The 11973-nt window shown below is 48.4% G+C and overlaps 2 protein-coding genes across 7 annotated transcripts; both read left to right on the plus strand.

The window, feature by feature from the left end:
• Window positions 1-332: 332 nt before the first annotated feature.
• LOC137840900 (janus kinase and microtubule-interacting protein 3-like) lies at window positions 333-8364 on the plus strand. Of its 2 annotated transcripts, XM_068652971.1 has the most exons (6): window positions 333-1981; window positions 2128-2344; window positions 5099-5169; window positions 5306-5410; window positions 5554-5667; window positions 8303-8364. In XM_068652971.1, exons 1-6 carry the CDS (start codon window positions 1805-1807, stop codon window positions 8327-8329), a joined length of 711 nt encoding a protein of 236 aa, XP_068509072.1. In that variant the 5' UTR covers window positions 333-1804; the 3' UTR covers window positions 8330-8364. The 2 variants fall into 2 exon arrangements, with proteins under 2 accessions (XP_068509072.1, XP_068509073.1); XM_068652972.1 differs by lacking the exon at window positions 5554-5667 and having other exon boundaries at window positions 334-1981; window positions 8300-8357.
• Window positions 6499-11156, plus strand: LOC125980771 (janus kinase and microtubule-interacting protein 3-like). 5 transcript variants are annotated; one of them, XM_068652966.1, is made up of 11 exons: window positions 6501-8364; window positions 8573-8637; window positions 8724-8822; window positions 8960-9058; window positions 9140-9199; window positions 9314-9379; window positions 9441-9509; window positions 9592-9669; window positions 9726-9959; window positions 10039-10164; window positions 10522-11156. In XM_068652966.1, the coding sequence occupies exons 3-10, from the start codon at window positions 8733-8735 to the stop codon at window positions 10153-10155; spliced, it is 813 nt and encodes a 270-aa protein (XP_068509067.1). In that variant the 5' UTR covers window positions 6501-8364; window positions 8573-8637; window positions 8724-8732; the 3' UTR covers window positions 10156-10164; window positions 10522-11156. The 5 variants fall into 5 exon arrangements, with proteins under 5 accessions (XP_068509070.1, XP_068509067.1, XP_068509071.1 ...); XM_068652968.1 differs by having other exon boundaries at window positions 6503-8364; window positions 9771-9959; XM_068652967.1 differs by having other exon boundaries at window positions 6504-8364; window positions 9140-9193.
• Window positions 11157-11973: the final 817 nt, after the last annotated feature.

The following is an 11973-nucleotide window of genomic DNA, read 5'->3' on the forward strand; positions in this document are numbered from 1 at the left end:
TTCTAGAAACGTAACATGTTTTAGCTTGTATTTGCGTTTTCCAATTGACTTTAATAATATACTAGTCTTCTTATTAGGTTTAAACGAAATAATTACAGTCAAATTGAAATTGTATATTTCTATAAAGATAAGATTTTTTTTTTTTTCTCTCCAGGGGTCCAGGGTGCAAGATTGCGGTTCCAACTGCAGGTAAGTAGTTCCATCTACAGGTAAGTAGTGAAGGTAGGTGTATATTTTTATTTTTATTTTATTTATTTTTTTAGTGGGTGAGTATGGGTTAGGGGTTAGGGTTGGGGTTAGGGTTAGGGTTAGAATTGGGGTTAGGGTGAGGTGGGGTTGGGGTAGGGTAGGGTTGGGGCTAGGCTAGGATTAGGGTTAGGGTGGGGTTGGGGTTAGGATAGGACTGGGGTTAGGGTAGGTTTAGGGTAGGAACCCGATAGGGTCTAGGATTGACCTTTACGCCTGCTGAGATGGTTGACTTCCGGAAGGGTCACACAACACACCTGCCGCTGATCATCGACGGTGCTGTGGTGGAGAGGGTGAGCTGCACCAAGTTCCTGGGGGTGCACATCAGTGAGGACCTCTCCTGGTCCGCAAACACCTCGTCACTGGCAAAGAAAGCTCAGCGCCGCCTGTACTTCCTGCGGAAGCTCAGGCGTGCATGTGCTCCTCAGGCAGTCCTGTCTACATTCTACCGTGACACCATTGAGAGCGTCCTCACCAGTTGCATCGCTGTCTGGGGTGGTAACTGCACTGAACAGAACTTGAAGGCCCTGCAGCGCATAGTGAATACGGCTGGTAAGATTATTGGTGCTTCGCTCCCCTCCCTGAAAGACATTTACACCTCCCATCTCGCCCGCAAGGCAACCTCGATTGCCAGAGATGTGAGTCACCCGGCTCACTCTTTGTTTGACCTTCTGCCCTCTGGGAAGAGGTACAGGAGCCTGCGCTCCCGCACCACCAGACTCGCCAACAGCTTCTTTCTCCAGGCTGTTAGGGCCCTGAACTCGCTACCCCCTTCTGCGTAGCGTGCGGCACTGTTGCGCTATTTTCGGGAATGTCTGCTGTACGCGCACTTGCTCCTTTTTTTTCTGCTCCTCTTATTTATTTATTTATTTATTGTTGTGTTATTTATTCATTATTTATTCAGCACACTTTTGTTATACTTGTTTACTTGTTTGTCTGTTTTGAGCCATGTCTTGTCACCGTGGGATAGGGGGGAACGAAATTTCGGTTTCTTTGTGTGTCTTTGGCATGTGGAGAAATTGACAATAAAGCTGACTTTGACTTTGACTTTGACTTTTTCCCTGCTGTCATCAGACTGTTGAACACTAGAACTGTTGAGCTCTAAACTGAACTCTGCATCACACATTCACAGAACTGTAGTTTATGACACTACGGACCTCTATCTTGCACTATCTCGCACTACCAACTTTACTGAACTTGTGTAAACCCTTTAAATAGAAGTTTAATACATGGTTTAGCATTCCTCTGCACACTCTTGAATACTGTTTTGCCTACTTGCACTATTGCATAATTAGCACCGCTGCACTTTATACTTATTTGTAATATATATATACAGTATATGTATATATATATATTTTCATAGGATATGTTACTTCTATTCAACTGCAATATCACTACTTTGTTGTAAGCCGTATGCAACGAAATTTCGTTTTGTATGCACCATGTGCAGACAAGATGACAATAAAGTTTCTCTAAGTCTAAGTCATGTCAGGTCAGCTGTCTGGAGAGAGAGAGAAGTCAGGACCTGCGGGGGGAGCACCACCGTGCCACCGCCGCCATGACGGAACTCAAAAGCAAACTCCATGAGGAGAAGCAGAAAGAGTTAGCCGTTACCAGGGAGACATTACTGCGGCAGCATGAAATGGAGCTGATGAGAGTGATCAAAATCAAAGATGGAGAGATCCAGCGACTGAATGCCTTGGTCCTCAGCCTGAGGGACGGCTCCATGGACAAGGTGATCCGCTCAATCCGTGTCTGACTATCCGCACGCCACGTCGGGCTCCGATGCGGCCGCTACCGTATTGTGTAGCTTGTCCCCAGTAAGCGTCGCGGCGCTCCGTTGCGGTCTCAACGGCCCGGTGTGGCGCAATGTCTGCTCAGGTGAGGAGCGGGGGCGCTTTGCTGGCGGAGGTGGAGGAGACGCGGCGGTGTCGGGAGACCGAGCGGTGTCGCCTCCACCAGGAGCGCGGAAGAAGCCCTGGCAGCGGCCCAGCAGGCCTGGCAGTCCCGAGCGGCCGAGCTCCGATCGGCTCATCACCAGCATCGGGAGGAGCTGAGCCGAACCAAGAGAGACTGCGAGAGGGAGATCCGCCGACTGGTAGGACTGATCAGATGCGCGGTGCGTGGCTATGTTCCCAATTTCGTTGTATACCTGCAGTGCAATGACACCTTAGACTTAGACTTAGACTTAGACTCAACTTTATTAATCCCTTGGGATTACTCCTTCAGGGAAATTCTGTGTCCAGTAGCAGTAAAATACAAGATACACAAGAAAAACACAAGAGATCAAGATATACAGAGGATGCAGAAATACACACAGTGCAAGAGATAGCAATGAAATGTAAAAGAGGCCAAAAGATAAACTAGGCAAGAAAATCGAGGGAGGTAAAAACACTACACAGTAGTTGCCATAATATTGCGCATTGTATATTGACGTGAAGAATGTGTACAGTTATGTCCCTGTTCATGTCCATGTCACCTCCTCCCCAGTGAGGAGTTGAATAGCTTGATGGCTTGGGGGACAAAGGAGTTCTTCAGTCTGCTTGTCCTACAATTGGGGAGGAGCAGTCTCCCACTGATCCGGCTCCTCTGATTAGTGATGACAGAGTGCAGAGGGTGACTGACATTGCCTATAATGTCCAACAGTTTTTTCAGTGTCCTTGCCTCTGCCACCGTCTCCAATGAGTCCAGCTTCTTGCCGATCAGAGAGCCGGCTCGCCTGACCAGTTTGTCCAGTCTGGAGGTGTCCTTCTTGGATGTGCTGCTGCCCCAGCACACCACGGTGTAAAACAGGACACTGGCAACCACTAAGGCATTCTATTCTATTCTATTTCACAAGAAGAAAACGTCCGGTTGCTCGCTTCGCTTTTGTCACAGCAATGGTGTTCTAGTCGATTCAAGATAAAAATTGGCTGGTTGCTCTCTTTGTTTTTGTCACAATTCTGGCAAATGAGTTTGCCCGCCTGCCTGAGCGCTCCCCGTTTGTACATCCAGATGGATGAGATCAAGCTGAAAGACAGAGCGGTTAGTGTTTTGGATAAAGCCCTGGGGCCGGCCACGTCCACCGCCTTCAGCTGCAGACTCAGGCTGCCGAGCAGCAGATCGCTGCCCTGAGGGATTCCCAAAGGGCGGGCCTAAACTACCCTGGAAGTGGGGTCAACGGCGCTACTAGCAATCGTCTTCATAGCGTAAGCCACCTCATCACACACTTGCAGTACGCATGACTTAGTTCGTTGCTGGAGGAAGGTAGCACAAAAACAGTTTTGAACTTTGAACGAGTGGTTGTGTGTGTGTGTTGCGGGGCGTTTTCAGTCTCAGGAGGATCGGGACACGCGAAGGTTTCATCTGAAAATCGCTGAGCTCAGCGCAGTCATCAGGAAACTGGAGGATCGAAACGCCCTGCTTTCTGAAGAGCGCAATGAACTGGTAATTTATTGACGGCACGCTTGAAGGTTTGCGCTACGTTTGATGCGCGCCATCCAGCGAGGCACCCATTGCGCTTGCTTATTAGTTGAGCGGCGCGGCGAGTCGGTTGCCTGGTAGATGTCTTTTATTGGGAGCCAAAGCCACGATTCCGTTCAAACCGATGCAAAAGGAATGGATACGTTCTGGCCCGCGTGTTGTGCGTCTTTCACATCCCGCACTTCATGCTTGCAGCTAAAGCGACTGAGAGAAACAGAAAGCCAGTTTCTGCCACTCCTGTACAAAAACAAAGGCCTGAGCAGGAAGAATGAAGAACTCTCGCTGGTGCTGTGTCGCCTTGAAAACAAAGTGCGCTTTGTCACCCAGGAGAACGAGGAGATGGCAAGCTTGGTAAGTCGACGCGGACAATGGCGGCGTGCCAACAGAGTCCACTGCATTTGTGTTCCACAGAGAAGACCTAGTTCGCTCAATGACCTGGACCGCGGTTGCGGCCAGCAGGACGGTGAAATGTAGTTCCTTCAAGTTGTGGAGCAGCGGCACATCATCGACGACTTGTCCAAGGTCTTCAGGCAGGCGACTCGGTGCACGTACGGCAGCGCCGCGCTCGCTCGCTGTCGCCAGGAAACCTTTTCCGTCCAAAGCTTGGCCGGCGGCCGCCATCCAAGAAATTGGCCCCTTAAATTCCGACCTTTCAAGCAGGAGCATTGTGCGCACGCGTTTGAACACGCTTTAGACTTGTTTTGCCGTTTTCAGCAGCTCAAAGCTCCCGTTTTGTCAGCGCCTTTGCCCTTCGCTGTGCGCTGAAAACGACGGACTCGCCCGGCTGCTCAGCCCGTCAACCATGAGCCGCGAGCGCGACGTCATTGTCCGTAGGTAGCTAGTGGCAAAATGCACCCTGTTAGAGTTGCGCTCGCTCCAACTTATTTTGCAAGAACCACACGGGAGACAAGTAAGTTATTTTGGACACCTGCAGGTGGAGAGTCCATCCGTTGTACGAATGAAGTCTGACTCTCGGCTCCTGCACGAGCATTTTTATTAAGAGAAACAGGGTGGGTGTAAGAGTGGATTGAATAGAGAAAGCCCTTGACCTCTAGTCAAAACATAGCAAGGGATGTTTTACGACTTTGTGTAGGAAGGGATAAGCGATAGGGATAAATAAGGGATAAATAATATTATTTATTACAGGTTGCAGTCAAAGTCAAAGCAACATAATCCTACGATAATCTGGAAAACCCTGACACACCCTGTAGTTGTCACTTTTGAAAAAGACGAGCGTCCCTCCAATCATCGCCGGTGACGGGTTTTTCAGGCTCTGGAGACAGGAGCTCATGTCAGAAATGTCATCGTGAGTCACGTTTGTTTCTGCGCCGGAACCGTTCATTCCCTTTGCATCCAAAGAATCTCAAAGGCGGATTATTTGTGTCGACAGGAGAGAGATTTGCTGCTACGATACCAACGTCGAAAATCTCTGAGGAGGAACAAAGCGTGAGGTCCTGCAAGGTGAGTCTGTTTGTTTGCGGCTGCTTGGTGTTGCGCAAGATGAAATGGCCTTTTTCTCGCTATCGTTCCTCTCGTCGATTCATCGTGAGGTGTCGCTTCAGTTTGTTCAGAGAGATGTTTGCTTCCGCGCCCGCAGGTCATCGAAACATTTTACGGCTACGACGAAGACGTGTTGGTGGACTCGGACGGATTGTCCTTGTCTTTTCACACCGACAGAACCCCCGACACGGAACCCAAAGAGGTAGCCCGCCATTTCTGCCAGCGTATTGGCGCCAAACATTCCTCTTCAGCCTGGAATCGGACTCGTCTTTGCGTCGCGGGTGCTTTGTCGCCGGTCTGACTGATTCTGGTACTAGTGCTGTGTTGCATTGGTGTGTGCATGAGGAGGCGGAGCTTCGCTACCGCCAGCTGACGCAAGAATATCAAGCGCTGCAACGAGCCTACGCTCTGCTAGCCCAGACCAGCGGAGGGGACTACGACGCCGAGAAGGAGATCAAGGTGGCGCCCCTTCCCGCAACCCCCGGCCGGGTCGCAGCCTCCCCGTTCTCACCCAGCCTCGGGTGTTCTCTGGTCTGAAAGGAGGAGGAGGAGCCTCCCTCCTCCTCCTTTCAGACCAGAGAAAAGCTGATGGTAGTGTCAAACGCACCTCTTGCAATAAGGTGCCCCCGGCTTCCCGGTAACGGGTTTGTCTTAGCCGGGTTCGGAGATTGGTCCGTAATCTAACCACCCGAGTTAAATTAACTCCACCGGAATCAATCTAATTTCTGTACGACACCAATCCCTCTCAAGTCACCCTAAGCTCGAGCCGAGTAACTCAATTCGAGGCAAGACTTCGAAGTGACCGCATCGTATTGATGGCTCCCCGCTAATGTTTGAAGTTCTTATTATGTTACGGATATTTTTAGATGTCTTTGTTAAGACCTCAGGGATTCGTTTGTATAGCGCACCCTAGCACTAGTTTTGCAGAAGTAAATGTTGATATGGGTCCGTTCTACTTGGTCGCTCAAGCAGCGAACCGACCAACTTGTTTATTCGAAAGAGAATCGAATTAATAAAAGTGTGACAATAATAGCATTTAAGGAGAAAATTAATGCACTTTACGTTATTAATTCTAACTTCTTATATGTAGATCTAGCACTTAACTGTCGGAGTGCTTCACCCCACTTGATTGCTTTAAAAAGAATAACAACTTTCTTAAAACGAATAAAAATGTCTTACTCTATTTAGATTTGCCCAGTAATTAATTTGAAAGGCAAGTCTATTTTTCGATCGTGTCCTGTTTAACTTTTGACGCGGCCCGACAAAATTAAGAACTGGGCCGCGCCCGATGGACAATCGAAATACTTTTATCCTTCACCAACTCAAATAATCTATTTTAAGCATCGTCGTTATTTTATTTAGAGGAAGTAAATTTTCAAACGAATTCACTTTTAACGAAATTCACTCTTCCCTTAAATATCTACAAAAGTTATTTAATTCTCTAACATGTTCGGAGTTACGTTTTACGCGGCCCGTCAAAAGGGGGAACGGGCCTGCGCCCTTCAAATAATTAAATTACTTTCAGTTCTACACCAAACTAATAATCCAATTTAAACACTTCCGTTAATTTATTCAGACGAAGCAAACTTTCAAACGAATTGAAATTCACTCGTGTCTCAAATAACTACGAAAGTTATTCAATTCTCTACAATTGTCTGATGTTACTTTTATTTATTACGGTCCTATGTTATACCATAATAACCCCCCGCACATTAATCAAATCGTCAAATCAACCCCAAACCATCGATTGCACAAATTTAGTACAAATCAGAGCACAACCAAGTAAATAATATACGAAACACATTTATTGAAGAAACATGAAATAGAATTACAAATCTCAATTACTCCAGAAACCGAACAATTTCACTCACTGATACCCGTGTTAATAAAATCATTCAATCCCAGAACAATTCGATTGCAAAACACAGTTCATGAAAGAGGGAAAAGGTAGATACCAGCTGTGTGCTATTTTTGGTGGAAGCAAAGTCGAGTGATCAATTCGATCTTACTTCTAAAATCCAAATTAGAGAAACAGGCTGGCCTCGAGGGGGCCGGCGGCCCGATGACTATTCCCCACTCTCGCTAAAATACATAAAAGTTGTTTTCTTTCACCTAGTTTCTCCTGTAAAGTTGTCCAGTCCAATTTCTTGGAGTAAATCCAAGTTAATTTCGGACCAGCGATCCTGCGTCTCACACAAAGATCCCGGGACTCTGGAAAAAATCTTGAAGCTCCTTCGGGCTTCTTCACGTATTCTTTGGGGGAAAAAGCCTCTTAGCTGCTCCTGCAGGACTTTTTATAGGCTTGTCTGGTACCTATATCCTCTCTATAGGGTAAGACCGCCTAGTTTCCCACGCCTTATAGATTTTGGTCAGTTTTCCCACGCTGTATAGGGTTTGGACAATTTTCCCACGCTCGTACACCTGCTGTCCTTCAGCAGATGTTTCCGCCTTGACCATGCATTACTTTCCACCAATGTACAGCTAGCCCCTGGTAAAGCCTTTCACTTCCCCTTTTCTTCACTTCCTGTTTCATGAAAATAACTTTTTAAAGTTACGCTTCAATTAACTCTGAAATAAAAATCCAAACCTTTGATCTATTTCTTTAAACAATTTATGTCACGCCACTATTCTCATTGTGGCGGGCCTCTTGACCAAATTGACTAACAATATTGCTTTAAGCTGTTACAGAATACATTTTTAGCCAAGCAAAGAAATCAAAAAGTAAAAATCACATTTGTGCTTCTCCAAACAATTTATGTCACGCCACTATTCTCATAGTGGCGGGCCTCTTGATCAAATTGACTAACAATATTGCTTTAAGCTGTTACAGAATACATTTTTAGCCAAGCAAAGAAATCAAAAAGTAAAAATCACATTTGTGCGTCCATGCGTGACTCGCAATCCGACACCGTGTTCCTGTTTTATTTCTATTTTAACTTGCTTAGCTTATTTTGGCCCCTTTTTTGGTCTCATGTTTTGGTCTGGCGCCATCTTTTGGACAAATTTGGAATTTCAGCTCTGCCAATTTATTCCTGTGAACAATCCATATTTGACCATTTGCACCATCTCTTCCCCCCATGTTACATGACAGTAGAAATGGGTCACTATCAAAGTAGAGTAGCAGATCTGGAGTCAGCGCTGAAGCAACAAGGACAGGTAAGCTTATCAATGAGCACACCTTTTTCTCAGACAAAATAGCTACATTCTTCTGTCACTCATTCGTCTGGCATTACTGGACCAACCCCCTCCGAACGTGGCTGGGAAAATGCGGAGAAAAGCAAATGTCATTTTCCAGTCAACCAAAGAATTTGTGGATGAAAATGACACAACATTCTAAAGCTGTCCACGCGTTTGTCTCTTCTAGAATGTCAAGTGGGTGAAGTTCTCCTTCTCCTGCTGCGTCAGAGCAATCAGCAGTTGGCCGAAAAGGTGACGGAAAGAAAGGCGCTGGGCGGAGTTGCTTGGCGTCACACCCGTCCGGAAGCCCCGCAGATGAGGTCTGACTGTCTTTTCAGGTCAGGCGGATGGAGGCTGAAGAAGCGCGTCTGAAAGAGCACATCCAGGATATCCGAGACCAAAACGAACTGCTTGAGTTCCGCATCCTGGAGCTGGAGGTGGGAAGACTCGCACAAGCGTGTTGAGGCCAGAGATGTGACGGACGGACGGACGGACGGACGGACGGACGGACGGACGGACGGACGGACGGACGGACGGACGGACGGACGGACGGATGCATGCCTCTGCCTTTCAGGAGAGGGAGTGGCGCTCCCCCGTCTTGAAGTTTCTGCAAGTCCGTTTCCCAGACGGCCTCAGCCCTTTGCAGATCTACTGCGAGGCCGACGGCGTGAGCGTACGTAAGGCGTCCCTTGCAACCCTAACCTTAACCTGAGGTCCCAGAACACCTTACAATGCTCCTTGCGCCTTTCCCCAGGACATCGTCATCAGTGATCTGATGAAGAAGCTGGACATCCTGGGCGATAACGCCGTAAGTGTATGTCGAACTCCTTATGTTCGCACTCCACGAGACTCGGCGGCTCAAATGTGACTTTTGGAAGGCTTTGCGCTGAAAGAAGCTTGTTGACGCTGTGCCTTTGGGCTCTTGCAGAATCTCACCACCGAGGAGCAGGTGGTCGTGATTCACGCCAGGACCCTTCCCACCCTAGCCGAGAAGGTAACGCGCACGTCCACGCACGCTCTCGCATTCTGCTTATGTGACAGCAGCCTTTCCTCAGTGGTTAGAATACATCAAAGTGACCAAGTCAGCACTTCAACAGAAGATGTTGGACATTGAAAGTGAGAAGGTAGACAGACACGCGACATCAGCCAAGGGGAACTCGGGGCAATGTGCCCCAACAATTCTGACCTTGAGCTGTGTTGTGCTAGGATATGTTCTGCAAGCAGAAGGGCTACCTGGATGAAGAGTTGGACTTCAGGAAGCGTTCCATGGACCAGGCTCATAAGGTAAGCCGCCCTCAAATCTCCCGCCGGACCACTGATGGACGAGGATTGCGGCCCAGAGGATCATGGAGCTGGAGGCCATGTTGTACGATGCGCTACTGCAGCGGGAATGCCCCGCCACGGACGGCGAAAAAGCCAGCCACGCTGGCGTGAATGACGTGCTGACGGCGGATCAGAGACAAGAGCTTAGGAGCACCATGGACCAATGGAAGCGAGCCCTGATGTGGGAGTTGAGGGAGCGCGACGCTTGCATCCTCCAAGAGAGAATGAATCTGCTGCACAGCGCGCAACAGGTAAGGGCCCAAAGCCAGCCCGGCACTTACTTGCACGCTTACTGGCTTTTGAAGGCTACTTTCCATTTGTCCGTCCTAGAGGAACAAAGAGCTGAAAGAATTCATCGAAGCTCAGAAGAGACAAATCAAACAATTGGAGGAGAAGTTTCTGTTTCTCTTTCTAGTCTTCTCCTTGGCCTTCATTCTGTGGCCCTAACACCAGCTGGTGAGTGAGCTCCAGCGGCACCGCACTCGACACCTCCGATACACTGCCAGCCGGTCTCAGACGTTGGCAGACGCTCCGATGCCGACGTATACCCCCCGCCACGGTGACAGAGGCACCGCGTCACACCGGCGCTCATCCAATCAGAAGGCAGGAAAGGCAAATTCACATGCAGGGCACTCTTGAACCAGAAGAGAGCGCCACAAAAAATGGTTGTTGCCCCAAACGCGCACTAAAAAGGGTCAGAATAACAAGAGTCCCACCGGCCAGCCGGGGCCACCCGTCCATCCATTGGAAAAATTGGAGTCACCGGTGAGTACATTTTGCATTTAGCTCTGCTTTTCTGCTTCTGTCTTCAAGTGTGTGGCATCCTGCGACCAAAGATTCAGCCAACCCCAAAGCGGTTGACCTCAACGTCCCACCACCATTCCTACCAGAGCAGGTGACGTGATGCTTTGGACATCCTTCCGTCTCAGATGCCCAAAAGTACTCTTTGCCACATCTGCGGCAATACGGTGTCTTTTCAAAGGTGCAAATAAATCCAGCGTGGGCGGAACACGCACGTCTTCGGTTCTTCCCGCTTTGTTTGTGTCACAGCTGTTGTGAAAATTTTATACAAATAAAGTTGTATAGTACAGGTTTGGCCAAGCCGCAACTCCCGAACCGCATGCGGCTCTTTGCTTGGATTCATGCGGCTCTTTTATGTTCAAACAAAAAAAAACACCTGAAAAATATTGTTTACTGGTATTTGCATCCATAGAATGATTATAGATGATCTAATGCACAAGTGTGCTTTCTTTCTTATTCACGTTGTGTGCTGTCATACTTTCCTGCAGAACGTGAAAGTAGCTAAAAGTTTTCACGCAGGTTCGCTTAACGAGGGTCACTTGGAAAGCATGTTGGAACGCGGCCCCGAGGACGAGAGCGTGACACCTGTGACCTTTGACCATGATATTTCCCTAATAAAGTGGCCTGTTATTAGATACACTTGAAAATGGCGGTGTACTTAATGGAGTGTCCGTGTGAGTCCCTCGTTAAGTGCACCTGCGAGAAAACTTTTAGCTCCTGTGGAACGTGAAAGTAGCTAAAAGTTTTCACGCAGGTGCGCTTAACGAGGGTCACTTGGAAAACATGTTGGAACGCGGCCCCGAGGACGAGAGCGTGACACCTGTGACCTTTGACCATGATATTTCCCTAATAAAGTGGCCTGTTATTAGGTACACTTGAAAATGGCGGTGTACTTAATGGAGTGTCCGTGTGAGTCCCTCGTTAAGTGCACCTGCGTGAAAACTTTTAGCTCCTGCGGAACGTGAAAGGAGCTAAAAGTTTTCACGCAGGTGCGCTTAACGAGGGTCACTTGGAAAACATATTGGAACGCGGCCCCTAGAGGACTGGAGGTCGACACCCCTGGTTTAAGTGAAAAGTGCCACACCCGCCCTCACCCCCACCTCCTGATTGGCTGTTGGTTCTGTGACGTCACTTAGACACTCCATTAGGTACACGGCCATTTCCAGGTGTACCTACGTCACTTGGACACTAGATGGTGCCACACCCGCCCTCAACCCCACCTCCTGATTGGCTGTCCTCCCCAAATCTGGTCACCCTACAACAGGGGTGTCCAAGTCCAGTCCTCGAGGGCCGCATTCCTCCATGTTTTCCAAGTTTCCCTCGTTAAACACACCTGATTCAATGATCAGGCTCCTGTAGAACGTGAGGATGAACTGATCATTTGAATCAGGTGTGTTTAACGAGGGAAACTTGGAAAACGTGTAGGAATGCGGCCCTCGAGGACTGGACTTGGACACCCCTGCC

Source organism: Syngnathus scovelli, chromosome 14 (genome assembly GCF_024217435.2).
Source record: "Syngnathus scovelli strain Florida chromosome 14, RoL_Ssco_1.2, whole genome shotgun sequence".
NCBI classification, from domain to species: domain Eukaryota; kingdom Metazoa; phylum Chordata; class Actinopteri; order Syngnathiformes; family Syngnathidae; genus Syngnathus; species Syngnathus scovelli.